Below are 16,733 nucleotides of genomic sequence, written 5' to 3'. Positions count from 1 at the left end.
GGCAGAAAGGTGCGGTTACATATTACCAGAGCATCAATCAGCGAGAATGCTAAAGGCAACAACTGCACGCCCCCACACTGGAGAAGCAATTAGCCACAGCAGCTCTGAGAATGAGATCTGACTGAGGGGCGGACTGCAGCACCGTAGATACTGCAGCCATCTTCACATCTGGACCTCGAATCCACACACATTACATTACATTATTGGCATTTGGCAGACACTCTTATCCAGAGTGACGTACAGTTGATTAGACTAAGCAGGAGACAATCCTCCCCTGGAGCATTGCAGGGTTAAGGGCCTTGCTCAAAGGCCCAACGGCTGTGCGGATCTTATTGTGGCTACACCGGGATTAGAACCACTGACCTTGTGTGTGCCAGTCATTTACCTTAACCACTACGCTACAGGCCGCCCTGTATCTGTATCCCACATCTGGCCCCGGTTCTCTTTCTCGTGCTACTGATTGGCCAGGCTGTCTTCACACCTGAGTGACCGTGATTTGACGATCCCTGCTCGACTGGAACCGTGCCCGGTCTGTTTCAGTGGAGCATCAGCGCTCCAATCAGAAGTGCACACATGTGCGGCCATCTAATGAATGATGGAGAAGGAGAGAACTACCTACTCGACAGTTATCGTCCCCAACATTGTGCAGAGCAGTAGGCTACATCCTTTGTAGAAATTGACCCTTTGCACCCTTGCCCCGCAGTAAACCGGGGGCAGCCTATAGTCGAGTGGCCAAGTTGCTTGACTGGGACCCAGTCAAGGTCAGTGGTTCAAACCCCAGTGTAACCACAATAAGGTCTGAGCAGCTGGGGGCCCTTGAGCAAGCATTGCTCCAGGGGGGGATTGGCCCCTGCTTAGTCAACAGTCCCAAGCCCTGTCTGTTTCAGTGGAGTATCAGCGCTCCAATCAGAAGTGCTCAGATGTGCTGTCATCTCATGAATATTTATGAAGGGGGCGTGGTGGAGAAGGGATATGTAATGCTAGCACCAGCACTAGCAGCTAGCACCCTCCCCATTCCTGACTGTCAGGTCACGGACACGGAGGTGCTGAGGACGTAGGAACACACATCCGCCTGGCTGCGGTCCAAAGGTCTCTCCCGCTGTCTGTACAGTGCTGGGGCAGTCCCTAATGAGGCACACACACAGACACACTCTCACACACTCTCACACACTCTCACACACTCTCACACACTCTCACACACTCTCACACACTCTCACACACTCACACACACTCACACACACTCACACACACTCACACACACTCACACACACTCACACACACTCACACACACACACACACTCTCACTCACACTCTCACTCACACTCTCACTCACACTCTCACTCACACTCTCACTCACACTCTCACTCACACTCTCACTCACACTCTCACACACAAACTCACACGCACTCTCACACAGACACAGACACACACTCACACGCACACGCACTCTCACTCTGACTCACTCACTCACTCACTCACTCACTCACTCACTCACTCACTCACTCACTCACTCACTCACTCACTCACTCACTCACTCACTCACTCACTCACTCACTCACTCACTCACTCACTCACTCACTCACTCACTCACTCACTCACACGCTACAGCTCAAATTGCCACAGCTCAAGTTTGTCCATCACGCTTGATCGAAATGCAAAGTGAAGACACAGTATGCAAACAGTCACCTTCCGTGTGCGTCACGCGGGGTTGAGGGACCTGGACATGCCTTGCGATGTTTACACAGGAACAGAGCCGTCTGATCGAACGTCAGCTCCCTGTGAAGCAGTCCCAGGCGACATTCAAACAGAGAAGGTTTCCGACGCAAAGCTCACCTTCAGCGCAGAATTAAAGCACAGGTCTGCCCCAGAAGCGGCACCGTCCACCAGAAAAACTCACAAGGACCCAGTCCCAAAGACCACTTCTTCTGCCCTTAATTTAACTTAATTTGTTATTTAGCTGACACTTTTATCCAAACTAACGTACAGTTGAGTAGACTCAAGGTTGAACCACCAACCATCCAGGTCCCAGTCTTGAACCTTAGCCGCTCGGCGACAGTCTACCTTTCCTGCATTATAAGGTGTTGCAGCTCTATACCACTATGAGAGACTTGCCTAATAATTACTACCATTATTACTATTGTCCTACCATATCATAAGTTGATAAGTACACTCATATAATCGCATCTGACCTCTTCCTCCAATTGATATAACAAAGCCCTGTTAGAGGCAGCAGTCAATACTTCCCAGTGCTTGGATCACACACAACAGGCTGCAACACCCAAGGAAACAGGAGTATCACAGAACAAAATAAGCATTTCAAACAGCACTGTGCTTACTAGCCTGGAGCAGGCAAAGAACATGGCGGTGAAGAAGGTTGCTATGCACTTATATTTGAGTGCAGGGTTTTTCCGGCTTAAAATAAGGCAGTCGGTTCTTTAATTGAGATGAGATTAACCACATCTTGTGAATGATGTGACTTCTTAACAAGCAATACTAATGACGACTTTTCTGGGGTTTTTTTTCCAACTGCTCCACCTGGGGAACTTGCTATTCTGGAAAAACGGCAGAGTATTCCAATTTTTTACCTTCCACTGCAGACTTCCCAAGTTTACGGAATCTCCACTCACAACAGCGACATGCAATCATGCGGTAACGTGTGAACAGTAGGCCTGACTCTTCTTTTGGGGGTTAAATTCAGCGCGAATGTATTTCAGTTCAATTTATTCCGGCTTTTGCGAATGGATTTCAGTCTTTCCCACACGATTTTAGGAAACAGGTTAGAAAGCAGGAGAATGTTTTGTACAAATTAACAGTTAAATGCGTCAATCCAGGGCACTTTGGAATGAAAATTAAGAGGCTATTTTATCGACATAGCATTACTGTACATAACACATTCGGGAGATAGCTTTGCCTTCTTATACCGGCACTAAGGAAGGGACTGAATAGACCGGACTAATCAGAAACAGCTGAGAAGCCCACTGTCCAATTACTTTTGGTCCCCTAAAAGTGATGCGAACCTGAAGTGATACATGCCAGTGGTGCAGCTGGTGAATCACACACATTGTGGTTCTATTGACCAAGCGAACACAAAACATTGTTGCAATGTTGTGGCAATGTCACAACATTGACAAAACATTTCAATAACATTGAGAACGTATTGTGAAAAACGTATTGTGTTTGTATGGGGAACGTGTCCCTTTTAGGGAAAACAGTTGGCAGAATGTCTCATGAACACACAGACATGTGCACATCCTATCTCTCTCCCTCTCCCTCTCCCTCTCCCTCTCCCTCTCCCTCCCTCTCTCTCTCATACGCACACACACACACACACGCGCACACACAGAGAAATTCTGGCCTGTTTCACCACACCCACAGAAATCCCTCCCCGCGTCTCTCTGAGAGTGAAAAGGTCCTCATTCTTCTCGACATTGTTTGATTTCCCCTGCTGTCCCGAAGGGTGTGGCCGGTCTGGATGTCAGTGAGCAGGGAGAGAGGGGGGGGGGGGCACACAGAATCACAAAAAGCCACCTTTCAAATAGGAACGGTGAAGGCAGGATGGCAGAAACGCACGTTAGACCAAAAAAAAAAAAATGGTTCTGTTACACGGGTTCCATCCAGGACATATCGGTGCGGATTGGTTTCTACACTCCCGTTATTTTCTCTGGAAAAGGCAGGCCCTCCTCGTTCTCATAGCGCCATTCCCCGGGGGTAACGTGGCTCTGTGAGGGAGGGCACCATCCTGGCCCTCCTCTGTGTGGCTGTCTGTCCGTCCGTCCGTCTGTCCGCGGAGCTCGACACGCTTAGCGTGCGTCCCCACGGCGTCTCCCCTGCAGAGCGGGAGGAACGAAACCTGGGTCCATCTGGAGGAGGAAGAGCTCATCCATCTTCCTCGCTGTGCCCACAGGGAGAACAGCCTGCGTGCCCGTGTCATAGGTTATCTAATTTCACCTACGCCTGTGTTCCCAATTCCACGGGGACGCGGGTCTCGTCAATACTGGGATTTAACCAAATTACAGAACCGCATTTTAAAGGGAGGCGACTGCAATGACTAGTATTGTGCTGTTCTGAGTGGTCCTTTAGTCTTGGTAGCGCCTCGCTGTGTGTTTTATGCATGAATCGGGTTGTCATAACGCTGAAGCTCCCATGTTGTCAATCATGCCAGACACAATATGTTCTGAGGAAGGCTCTCTCTCTCTCTCTCTCTCTCTCTCTCACACACACACACACACACACACACACACACACATTCAGCAAAATGAACACTCAACCTCAGTCACCAAGCTGTGGGTGTTGCACTGCCGATTCAAGAGAACACCTTTTGGAAAGCACAAAAGAGGACGACACAGAAACACAGTACAACAAGGCACCGCGAACGGGTTCCAGTATATTCCACGCCATCAGAACAGGCAGCACCGCACCATCACTCCAGTGATGCACGACCGACGCGGGTCCAATAAAACTGCTCCGTGAAGCAAGTTGCTCTCTCTCTCTGGACCAATTCGCAAGCACATTACTGAGAGGCGTCGCGCTGTGCACGCGAACCACTGCACTCCGAGCGCTGGAATACCGGCTCCTGCGATGAGCGCTCACACACCCAAAAAAAAAAAAAAGCCGCACAAGCTCGCTCTCCACCTCACACACAGGCACGCTCACACATTACATCACTGGCTAAACCATTGCTCGAGCGTTTGCTCGACATACACCGTGTCGCACGGCAAATGCAGTTTAACTGCGACGCTTATCCTACCCTGGTATAGTTATTAAAGTAACGACTCCGATTAAAGTTGTCACAGCTGTCAAGTCGCATCTGCAATCGGCGCACGGCTACAATACCGACACAGCACGATCAAATACGCGTCGCCAACGTTAGCACCAAGCTAGGCGGTAGCTACAAGCTAGTGAATTGAGTATTTGGAGATGGATCCGTTGTGCATGCAACACACGCAGCAAACATGTATGCGTGCATGCGTGCAAGCAAACAGGCACACGCGCGCGCGCGCACACACACACACACACACACACACACAGACACACACACACAACACCGGAGCAGGAAACCCGCTGCCATGAAGCTCCGAGCTGCGGAAGGTTGCCAATAGCAACTTCCGACTCCACGCAGACCGGTCGCCCAGAGAAGCAGGGTGTGAGCCGCATAAGCAGGCCCTCTGCCAGGCTTCGTGTCCCTGCCAACCCCCGGCACAGCAGCCCCGTCGGCGCGTCTGCGTTTGTTTGCCCTGCGACTCGGGTGTCTTTAAACTGTCGCCACACCAACTGTCAATTGTGCACAGGCAGGAAGCTAGTGTTAGCTGCTTAGCTAGCGTCACTAACGATAGTTCCGTGGGTTGGGGAACTGCCCTGCTTCTGACACTGATATAAACAGATAGACGAAACCGAAACGCACACATGCTTCCCGTCCACCGCCCTGCTTACCTTTTGTGATGGGCTGCCTTGTCTTTTTTTCCTTTCGGCCTCCTCTTGCGGGCCTGGATGGCCATCACTGTACGTGATATGTGCAGAAGCAGAACCCAAACGGGAGGAAGAGAGAGAGAGAGAACAACACATCAGTTTGCAAGACAACTAATAGACGAGCCAGACTTAAAACGCTGCGCGTCCCCAGAGATAAACAACGACAGCTTTCATTTCGCCCTTCTAATCCACAGAACGACAAGTCGTACAAACACCGTTATTTTTTCGCAATAAAGGACGAGTATCTTCACCTTTCCGGGAGCTCATGTTGTTATCCTCCTTTCCCTCAGCTGCAGCGGCGGCTCGGCAGCAGCGGCCGTTGGCTCTCTCGCTCTCCTGCCCTCTCAGGAGGATGCGCGCTACCTCAGCCGTCAGGATGCGCGCCCCCTCAGCCGCCGGGATGCGCGCTCACGCGACGAGGTGTTTGCGTAGGCTCGTGGCCGCGCACTGCTTCCAGGAGGAAGCGTTCTCGAAATCTCACCTGCACTGATGAACGGGCTGCCTCGGTTTCGCCATCTACTCTCTCAGCAAAACGAAGAGCCGGTGCTTGAGGAAAAAGGTTCTCCACCATCGATTAAACCACCAGAACTTAAGAACACTTTTACTTTAAAATGTAAAGTACAAAAAACATATAGAACAGGAAGGGGTTGAAGTTCATTGTTTAGGGGGATCTATACAGCAACAGTGAAACGTCTGCCAACATAATCACAATGTAATGATCATATTGTCATACTGTAATTTAAATTTACATACACACACGCAGGCAATGCTTGATGCAGACATGCAAGCCTGCGACTTTTTTTTTTGAGAGGGCTGGCATTTTCCCAGAGTACACAATTGTCATATTTACTCAACTATGACAATGTGGCTGCTGTTCTGCGTGTATCTGGCCTTTCCCTATTACAAAATGAAACATAGACCAGGCTTATAGGACATTAATGGTTTAAATGTATTTGCTGTGTACAGTTTGAGTGCTGGTTTGGTTCTCTGGTGCGGGGAATCTGTCAGAACACAAGGGATGCACCCATCACCGCACGCATCACCCAGCGAGAGAATGCTTTTGAACCCACAAAGCGGTACCATTCCTGTTTGCTTACTCCTCCAACAGTTGACCCCTCAAGGTTTAGCTGCAGCGGAGCACCGCGGTTCTTTTGTAGATTTTTAAACGCAAACAAGACAAAAACACATTTCAGATTTCAAAAAACGGCAGGCACGACTTCAATGGGGCTGGAATTCGCCGAGCCTCTGAACGGAGCCGGCGGACGTAGCGTTGTTTAGGCTTCGCTAATCAATCCCACGTTGAGGACCGACGCGCGCGAGTCTGCGGAGCTGCAATCAGCGCGGCTGCCTTTCATTGTGCATATTCCACCTACTCTCGCTTTCAGCGCGGTGGCCCGGTTCGCGCAGAATCAAACACGCGTTACGTAATATTTTAAAAGCAAGTGGGGGAAAATGTGTGGGAAGAGGACGATATGCAGTCAAAGGGACGTCTAAGAAAGACATGTACAGGTGGAACAAATACAGCCGCCTCTGACCTAAACCTGCACACTTCCTGGACTACAAATATACCATTTACCCACCTGATGCCTTTCTCTATTTCAGAGAAGTCCTCTGGCGCTGGGTTGCCGAAGTGTCCCTGATCATGACATCTAACCCCCAAATTCTCCTGATGAGCTGGTTGGTGCCTTGCATGGTAGCCATTCGCCGTTGGTGTGTGTATGAATGGGAGAATGAGAGGTATGAATTGTCCAGTGCTTTGGATACATGCCAACCATTCACCATCATCGTAATTGCCAACCTCCGTCTGCCGTAGCTAATTATACATTTTTCCTGATTTAGGTGATGAACTATTCCACCCTACCTGGATATATAAAAGTCATTTGAAAAATATTAATAAATGAAAAGACTATATTTTCAACAAACAGGTCATATTTCAATGTGACTTGTTCTGAAGGTTCTGGACAGCATTCAAATATATGTCCCCATATACTGTCCTGATATGTTGATTTACAGGAAATTGATGAATTCATGGTACATATTCACGTATAAGCATATGTACGCTACTGCACAGAGTTTCAATGACAGGTAGAAATCATTTCTGATTATCTGTCATATGTTTTATGTACATAACAAGCAGTCAAATTCCACTGTGTACCTGGTCAGTTAATTTTAATCGGATCACAGCATTCAATATTCAATCCAACGTACTGTTCATACTGTGGGGAACTTCCCTGTTTAATAAAAAAATAATGATTTTGAGAACAGATACAGTATATTCCCATACTCAAAACATGAGCTGGACACATGGAAAAGCTTAGCATGACCCTTTATTTTCAACAGAGAAGCCCATTTGACCACAGGTATCTGGATCTGCTTTTTAGCTCTGTACAATGGTATGGGAACACTGGGATTGACTCAGATACTCTTACTGTGGTGTTTTCTGAGTTATTGGGTGGTGAAAACAAAGAAATGTTCGATAAAATCTTTCCAGGAACAGACACATGGCCAAAATTTCAGCTCGAGCTATAAGAAGTTATTTGTCATTTATCCAGAACTCATTCAGCAGTTGTTGGCCATACAGTAGTATACAGCAGGTTGTCCTGTCATGACCAAAAAACATGCACAGTATTCATTGAGTGTCAAGCAGTACAAAACTATGAAATAATTCTAAACAGAACTGAAGCAAAAACTAATACCACAGAGTTGTTTCACAGAAAAGTGGAAAACTCAGACGCAGACACACAGAGGCGCTCTGCTGTTTTGCTCCGGAAAGATTGACAGGTACATGGCTCTTAAACCTCATTTAAAAAAAAAACCATGAGCTCATCAGTAAGAGGTAAAGTGAAGTAGATGCAAATCAAGTGTTCGAGTTCGGTGCTCAAACGGACATGCCCGTGCTCCAGGTCTATCGCGCTGTTGACGCCTGCCCTTTACTTGCTGTTCTCGATCAGCTTCGCGGCTTTGCCTCTGACTCTGGGGCATGAGCCGTGGTAGCGATAGCGCTTCGCCGCGGCTTTGAAGACTTGTATTAACACGGCGTACTGCTTCACGTCGTCTTGCGAGCACTGTTGGGGCGAGAGCAGAAACAGACAGCTGCAGGTATTTTTCACGGTACACCTTTTCTGAAAAGGATCGCAATGAAACTCCAGCTCTAGGCGACAATTTCTGACAAATATCTAAAGAGAATAAGCCCCAAACTTTGTGTTTGCATGCAAGGATGTGGCCTAGAGCCTGTGGCCTAGAGCCAGTGTAGCCTAAATGTAGTGAAGTAAGATCAAGCTATACATGTGATTATTTCAACTGGTTGTCCTTCCATTACTTTCTCATTGTGATGATGTATATATTTTAAGATTTTTAGATTCAGCTTTATTCCCTGCTGAGTAAAACAGCTTAAGCTTGGTTTTGAAACAGCTGGTAGTTGGCTGACCAGTTAGACCAGCTCCATACTCAACATGGTTAGACCAGCTCAAGCTATGTTCTGAAACAGCCAGTAGCTAGTTGACCAGTTAGACCAGCTCTGTACTCAACATGGTTAGACCAGCTGAGGCTATGTTTTGGAACAGCTGGTAGCTGGTATCTCAAGCTGGTCATAGCTGGATTAATTTCTCCAATAGTTGGTGTAAATGCAATGTGAATGGTGTGCATGGTGGCTGCAGAGTGAAGTTCTAGCTTGTATGAAACAGCTCAGCTGGTGTTATTGGTTCTCAGCTGGTGTTACTGGTTGTCAGTTGGTGTTACTGGTTCTCAGCTGGTGTTTCTGGTTGTCAGTTGGTGCTACTGGTTCTCAGCTGGTGTTACTGGTTCTCAGCTGGTGTTTCTGGTTGTCAGTTGGTGCGACTGGTTCTCAGCTGGTGTTACTGGTTCTCAGCTGGTGTCACTGGTTCTCAGCATGTGTTACTGGTTGTCAGTTGGTGTTACTGGTTCTCAGCTGGTGTTACTGGTTCTCAACAGGTGTCTCTGGTTGTCAGTTGGTGTTACTGGTTCTCAGTTGGTGTTACTGGTTCTCAGCTGGTGTTACTGGTTCTCAGCTGGTGTTACTGGTTCTCCGCTGGTGTTTCTGGTTGTCAGTTGGTATTACTGGTTCTCAGCTGGTGTTTCTGGTTGTCAGTTTGTGTTACTGGTTCTCAGCTGGTGTTTCAGGTTGTCAGTTGGTGTTCCTGATTCTCAGCATGTGTTACTGGTTGTCAGCTGGCGTTACAGGTTCTCAGCTGGTGTTACTGGTTGTCAGCTGGTGTTACTGGTTCTCAGCTGGTGTTACTGGTTGTCAGCAGGTGTTACAGGTTCTCAGCTGGTGTTACTGGTTGTCAGCTGGTGTTACAGGTTCTCAGCTGGTGGTGATGTTGGCGATGCGGTGGGTTTGAGTTCTCACCCTGGTCAGAGCGCGGATGAGACGCCAGAGCACCGCCCCCTCCAGCTGTGGACACAGGCCGGTCACCTGACCCACGCAGCGCAGCATACAGGAAACGGTCTGGTCCTGCGCCTGACCCACGGACACACAAACACAGGGAAAGACCCGGAACGCCCATGAACCCACTTCAGCTTCAACCGCATAACACAAAACGCCATTAACCCTTGGAAGAGTAGGTAAAAAAAAAAAAAAACTCAGTGTTATAGAACGCCATTTCTTTCAGTAACTAGTAGTGATTGTCATAGTAGTGATCAGCATTACAATGTTCAGTTAATCAGACGCAGTATTTTATTTGTGACTTTGCACCAGTACTCTCGGAGTACCCCCACGAAAATGATACATAAAAATGAGTTCTTATCTACACTGAAAATTCCCAAAAAATCAATCAAGAGTCAAATGTGCTATTTTAAAGTCTGAGCACAGCCCTGGAGGTTAATGCTGAAAACAATTCTAGGTTTATTCTCGAAGATTTATCTGCATTTCATTCATAAATAGAAGCATGACTCAACGCTCGTCTCAGTGCACTCGTCGCAGGACGCTGGCCTTTGACCCCTTGTTGCCGAGCGACCTCACCTTCTGCAGTGTCCCAGGACCGCTGAGGCCTTGGGAGCCCGAGGTGATTCTCTCTACGTCCTCTCCTTTAAGAACAGGTTCCTATGGAAACCGAAGAATGGCACAATGCAAATGCTAATAGAAAACACAGCTCTACTCTATTAATTCGTGGGCAATACCGTGACATAAGTTTAGATTTGGCATTAACAAATGTTGTAAGTAACTTAGAATTGAATCTGTAACATTGTTTATGTATTTGTACATCATTAATTCATGTTAACACCATTAGCAAATGCCAATTCATATTGGAATGAAATGAAAGAAAAAAGTGTTTATATATGTGTTAATTGTTAACTAATTATTTCACAATTAAGTTCATCCTGTGGTGCTAATGTTAATGTATAAACGTTCATGAAACTACACACATTAGTTAGTAGTTAACAAACACATTAACCAATGAAAAGTGAATTTCATGCTTAATTGATGTATTTGTACATCACTTAATTCATGTGAATAACTGCAGTATTCTTGTACCCTTTTTGTAAAGGGTGACTGGCACTATCCAAGCCTCTCCAGACTCACCTTTGTTACATTACATTATTTGGCAGATGCTCTTATCCAGAGCGACGCACCGAAGCAGGAGACAATCTTCCTCTGGAGCAATGCAGGGGTAAGGGCCTTGCTCAAGGGCCCAACGGCTGCGCGGATCTTACTGTGGCTACACCGGGAATCGAACCACCGACCTTGCGGGTCCCAGTCATGTGCCTTAACCGCTACGCTACAGGCCTCTCCAGACTCACCTTCAGTTTGTCCAGCCAGCCCCACAGCAGGGTGCTGAGGACCGTGGGGTCCTGCTCCTTCGCCAGTGCAGCCCACGAGCACTCGCTTCCATTCAGCTCATCCTAGAGACAGGGGGGAGCAGACAGAGCACCGTCGCGGTGTCACAACAGTGGAGCGCAGGGGGTGGGGGGTGGCAATCACACTCGAGCGCCGCGTTTACCTGCAGAAGAGCGACCCTCCGCGAAACGTCTTCCCCTGGGGGGTCCTGTTCCGCCATCGCCTTGGCAACCGCCTGAGATTCCGAGGCTGGTGCGGACGGGCGGGGTACACTGAGCTATGTGAGATATGTGAGGATATGTGAGATTAATCCTCTCTCCTTCCTTATTCGCTACGTTCATTCGCTATGTTCATTCGCTATGTTCATTCGCGATGTTCATTTGTTTAAAATAGTAGATCTTCTCTGTTCCCCCATTTCAGAGGATGGTGCGAATAAATCTCTGGTGTCGTTGTGTGTCTCTGCTCTATATTAGCAGGGGTTCATTTACCTCCACATTAGAGGTGGATTTAGGAAATTCTGGATTCTTCTTGGTCGTGCACTTGGTCTTCTTTGCGGAGTTCCAAGTGACTATCCTAAGAGATCCAGTGGAGGGAACCCCATTACACTGGTCCTTTCTGGGGGCATCCAGACCAGTGCCTGCGTGTTTCTGATCAGTTCCTCTGCTCTCCATCTTGATAACTTTAGGAATCTCTTTGAATGGAACAGGCACAAAATCTTGATCCTGGGATAATGATGAAAATGACAATCAATTTCATCAACTGTGGCTCACCATTTTAGGACAAATTATCACCAAACATGAAAATTAACTGAAGTTAAGTCAGCGGAATGCATTGACAGTGTATTTTAAAATCTAAGTTTGCACACCCAATTAAGTTACACAAGGAAATTACCCATGCTTTTCAAAATCAATGATGTTTTAATTATTTGGGCACATCCAGCCAGACACCTTCGCAGACATTCACGTCCCCATAGGACTCCAGTATATGCATTTTAAACCTGTACAACCTTATGAATGAACCGCCTGAACCAGCCTGGCATTCGCGGGTGATAACCCGCCCTCTCCAGGCGGCATTACCTGGGAGAGAGCGATCTTGCAGAGGTCCGAATCGCTGTAGCTCCTCTTGTTCAGCAGCACCTCCCTCTTGCGCTCCAGGAATCCCTCCGGGTCGTCCCAGGAGGAGAGGGAGCCCACGGAGGCGTTCCGGGAGCGCCTGGCGTCGCGCAGGACGGGCAGGAACTTCCTGGCCATGAGGGTCTCCCTCACCGCGGCGGCCATTTTGAGAACGGCGGCGCCGCGCTCCAGCTCCTCCAGCGCGCCGGGGCACGGCACCCGGCCCAGCGCCATCGCCGTCAGCCGGCCGCACAGGAAGTGGACGATCTTGGGCAGGTTCCTCAGCCGGCGCGCCTCCTCCCCGTGCAGCAGCGCCCGCTGGCGGTGCAGGTACTGCTGCAGGCCGAAGGGGGCGCCGTTCCGGCCGCCGGCGGGGGCGGGGAACTGCACGAGCTGCGGGGCGAGGAGCCGGGCGAAGTCGAACACCAGGTCGATCTGCGCCCGCGTCTGGATGGAGCGCGGACGCCTGATGCGCACGAAGTGGATGGCCTCGCTCGGGCTGACCCGCAGGGTGTAGATCAAATAGCAGGCGATCAGGACCCCTGCGTCAAACGGGAAATGGCCGGCGTTTATGTCGCGCCTTTGTCCAAAGCGCTGTACAATTGATGCTTCTCATTCACCCGTTCATACTCGCACACTCACACACCAACGGCGATTGGCCGCCATGTAAGGCGCCAACCAGCTCGTCAGGAGCATTTGGGGGTTAGGGTTAGCTGCTCTCCCTGTCCCTGCTCACTCTGATATCAGAAACAGTCTTCTTGGCTTTTTTATGACCATAATTTCATAAGAAATCCTCCAAAATCATTTTGGAAGCTTTTTTTTATTGGTTTACAGAAAATACATTTAATATGGCTAGAAAACCAACACAACAGCTTGAGAAAACTGAAGCGTCATTCAGTTCAGTGCCCTCGTAAAGATGCGCAGCACATCGGATAATTTATCTCTGCTCATTAAACATCGCTCACGGCATTGTGCATCACTCTTTTCATTCATTTTTGAAGCTCAACATACAGTATACTGCAAATGAGTCTGTGTTTTAGACTTAAAATCTCATTTTATTTTCTCAAGGACAACTTGGAGAACTTTTTAAGTTTAACTTTTTAACTGTCACAATAAATTGTCTCACCCCATTGGAAAATCTTGAAATGGGCCCTCGCCTCATTTGGCAATGTTTTTGTCTGAAAATAAGACTAAAGTACTTGTGAAGATTGACTTATTTTTTAAATTATTTATTTATTTTTTCTACTTACCCGTCCTCCCTAGCCCAGCATGGCAATGCACCGCCACTCTCCCTTCCTTCACCGCGAACGCCAACACCTTCACCGCGTCCAGCATGCCGTCCGGGGACGACACGCCGAAGTCCGGCATGCCGAAGTTATAGAAGAAGACTGCGGAGCACAGCCGGGAGAGGAGGAAGAACTGGTCAGCGTCTCCCACAATAACTTACAGTTGATTAGGCTAAGCAGGGGGGACGATCCCCCCCTGGAGCAATGCAGGGTTCAGGGCCTTGCTCGAGGGCCCAACGGCTGTGCGGATCTAATTGTGGCTCCACCTTGAACCACCTTACATTCACATTACATTTGAGTAATTTGGCAGAATAGTTAAAAAACTGAATCAAATCAACATTTTTTGTGACCACCCTTATGCGTTAAAACTGCATCAATTCTTTCTGCTGGACAATCAGACAGGGAGGTTCTTCCAAGAAAACTTGCCACAGTTCTTCTGCAGACTTTGGTTGGGTCCTTGCTTCTGATCTCAGACAGCCATGATCAAGTTTTTATGTAAAAAGTAGTAAATTGCTTTCAGTAATATGTTACTTTTAAAAATTAAATACAAAAATGTCTCTGTAAAATAACATCTTTTGGAAAATGAATATTTTGGAATCTCAAATCTGTTCTTTTATAGTAACACACAAAAAAATAAACATAAATATAATAAAGTGTGGGGTGCCTAAGACTTCTGCACAGTACTGCATATAGATATTATATATTATATATAATTGTATTGTATTAGGTATTGTATTGTTGTACTCGGGGTATTCTAGGTGCCAACCGTGGTATGCTAGTTGGCAGTTAATGTGTTCTTCAAGGGTTCAAAGTGTATCTATATGGTCACGCTAGGACTCGGAAACCATACTTTCCTCTCGGGTCCTTTTCGCACTTGTCCCTGTGTTCGATCTGCACTCCGTTGTACGTCGCTCTGGATAAGAGCGTCTGCTAAACGCCACGTAATGTAATGTAATGCAATGTATGGTAATGTAACGTAACCGTAGCGACTCGAGAGCGACTCACTTCCGTTCTCCATGAAGACCTGCGGGGAGTACGTGAAGCCGCTCTCGGGCTCCAGAGGGGGTCCGCAGTGACCGTGCTCGCCGGGGAGCTGCATGTTGATGATGGACCTGATCTTCAGCCTGACGGGAACAGACAACACAGAGACCCCCATTGGGATGAAGGAGGCAGATATTGTTTAGCTTTTAGGCAAACTAAGCAGTAGGTACACTTTAGTGGTAGGAAAAGGTGAGCATTGCCGGGCTGAATGGCTTACCATTATGTTATGTTGGGGCGGCCTGTAGCGTAGTGGTTAAGGTAAATGACTGGGACACGCAAGGTTGGTGGTTCTAATCCCGGTGTAGCCACAATAAGATCCGCACAGCCGTTGGGCCCTTGAGCAAGGCCCTTAACCCTGCATTGCTCCAGGGGAGGATTGTCTCCTGCTTAGTCTAATCAACTGTACGTTGGTCTGGATAAGAGCGTCTGCCAAATGCCAATAATGTAATGTAATGTTATATTATCCTGAAATCTTAAGATAACGAGTGACCACAAATCTCCACCGAAGCTAACTTCCTCGTTGATATATATGCCAATTAAATTAGGTGAGATTTAAACAAAATGCTGACAGTTGCATTCAATGAGAACACAGAACAGTCACTTGGCCAGTGCAGAGGGGAACGTTTTAGAAATAAAAGGCTTTCGTGCTCCATTCAAGATTCATTGCTGGTACTCTTTAGTTATGGCCCATCGCTCGTGACAAGGGTGAGACAATCCACGTTTCACGTTAACATTTCAATTTGGACAGAATATACACTGGCGCCACTCAACTCCACGTCCCGCGAGCCGAAGTGTCTGCAGGCATTTGCTTCAATTCGCTTCATCAACACGGCAGTCACAAACACCTGCAGACACTGCGGCTCACGGGATGTGGAGTTGAGCGGCGCTGACATACACGTGAACGTGTTTCTCGAGTTACATGACAATTATTCCCGCTGCAATACTCCAAGCAAGAATATTACAATTGTAAGAGGTGAGATGTTTTGTCAAATATGTTCTCATAACCCCCACATTCATATCACTGTGTCTTACCTTTCCCTCAGCAATTTTTATGATTTTGGGTCAAACATTTTGAAGAGCAATTAATCACATACACAGTGTTTCTCGAGTTACATGACAATTATTACTGCTGCAATACTCCAAGCAAGAATATTACAATTGTAGGAGGTGAGATATATTGTCAAATATGCTCTCATAACCATAGTCCTTCAGCAATGTTTATGATTTTGGGTCAACCATACAGCGCATCATACTCACTGCTGGAACTGCTCGACGATGCTGTACCTCCTGATGAGGTCCGTAGACGGTCTCGCCATGGCAACGATGCCATCGGTCACCCTGACGGGGAAGAACAACGCCCAGTCAGTCCATTACATTACATTATTGGCATTTGGCAGATGCTCTTATCCAGAGTGACATACAGTTGATTAGACTAAGCAGGAGACAGTCCTCCCCTGGAGCGATGCATGGTTAAGGGCCTTGCTCAAGGGCCCAACGGCTGTGCGGATCTTATTGTGGCTACACCGGGATTAGAACCACCGACCTTGCGTGTCCCAGTCATTTACCTTAACCACTACGCTACAGGCCGCCTGGTGCGCCTTTGTATTTGAAGCCGGATGATTGACAGATAACGGTAATGGGATGGAAGAGGGCACTCGCCATGTGGAGAAGACCCCCCGTACGGCCTGTTGGCTGGGTCTCCAGCAGCCCGGGCACTCGTAGCGACAGTCTCTCCCCCCGCAGGCCAGCAGGCAGATGATTTTGGGGGGGATGGCCTTGACCAGGTTCTCCCGGGCCTGAGAGTAGGAGGGCCGGGGCACCGGTACGGGCAGGGTCATGCTGGGATGGGGGGGTGGAGGTCCGATATCTATGCCTCCTGTCAATTACTACTGGGAGACAAGAAGATTCATTAGTGATATTTGATTCAAGAAATTCATAAGTGGGGGTGTCTCGGTGGCGCAGCCTGTAGAGCACTGACCGCATGCTCATTGCGAGCCGCGACGTCGGCGGTTTGAATCCGACCGTCCGATA

General features: G+C 48.1%; 2 protein-coding genes across 2 annotated transcripts in view; both read right to left on the bottom strand.

Moving 5' to 3' along the window:
- Window positions 1-5,911, bottom strand: part of LOC133118815 (SRSF protein kinase 2-like) — a 49,128-nt gene extending 43,217 nt beyond the window's left edge. Inside the window, 2 exon segments of the mRNA XM_061229073.1 lie at window positions 5,431-5,497; window positions 5,718-5,911. Of these exon segments, the coding sequence (XP_061085057.1) occupies window positions 5,431-5,497; window positions 5,718-5,733 (83 nt within the window). The 5' untranslated portion in view covers window positions 5,734-5,911.
- Window positions 5,912-8,396: 2,485 nt separating this feature from the next.
- Window positions 8,397-16,540, bottom strand: zgc:77752 (uncharacterized protein LOC393862 homolog). Its single transcript, XM_061229887.1, has 11 exons — window positions 16,362-16,540; window positions 15,960-16,040; window positions 14,667-14,785; window positions 13,626-13,763; window positions 12,340-12,917; window positions 11,752-11,985; window positions 11,427-11,540; window positions 11,227-11,328; window positions 10,448-10,528; window positions 9,836-9,946; window positions 8,397-8,531 (listed from the first exon to the last, which is right to left on the bottom strand). The coding sequence occupies exons 1-11, from the start codon at window positions 16,538-16,540 to the stop codon at window positions 8,397-8,399; spliced, it is 1,872 nt and encodes a 623-aa protein (XP_061085871.1).
- Between the last annotated feature and the right edge of the window lie 193 nt (window positions 16,541-16,733).

This window comes from Conger conger, chromosome 19 (assembly GCF_963514075.1).
Source record: "Conger conger chromosome 19, fConCon1.1, whole genome shotgun sequence".
Lineage (NCBI taxonomy): Eukaryota > Metazoa > Chordata > Actinopteri > Anguilliformes > Congridae > Conger > Conger conger.
The sequence above is the reverse complement of the archived record's forward strand: the minus strand, read 5'-3'. Positions and strand labels throughout refer to the sequence as shown.

Bases quoted from the DNA above. Each gene is read 5' to 3' on its own strand.
- zgc:77752 (XM_061229887.1), bottom strand. From the start codon at position 16,540: ATGACCCTGCCCGTACCGGTGCCCCGGCCCTCCTACTCTCAGGCCCGG. The intron at 12,918-13,625 runs GTAAGTAGAAAA...CGTTTGACGCAG, and splicing joins TGCTGGGCTAGGGAGGACGG to GGGTCCTGATCGCCTGCTAT. The intron at 11,541-11,751 runs GTAAATGAACCC...TATCTCACATAG, and splicing joins AATCCACCTCTAATGTGGAG to CTCAGTGTACCCCGCCCGTC.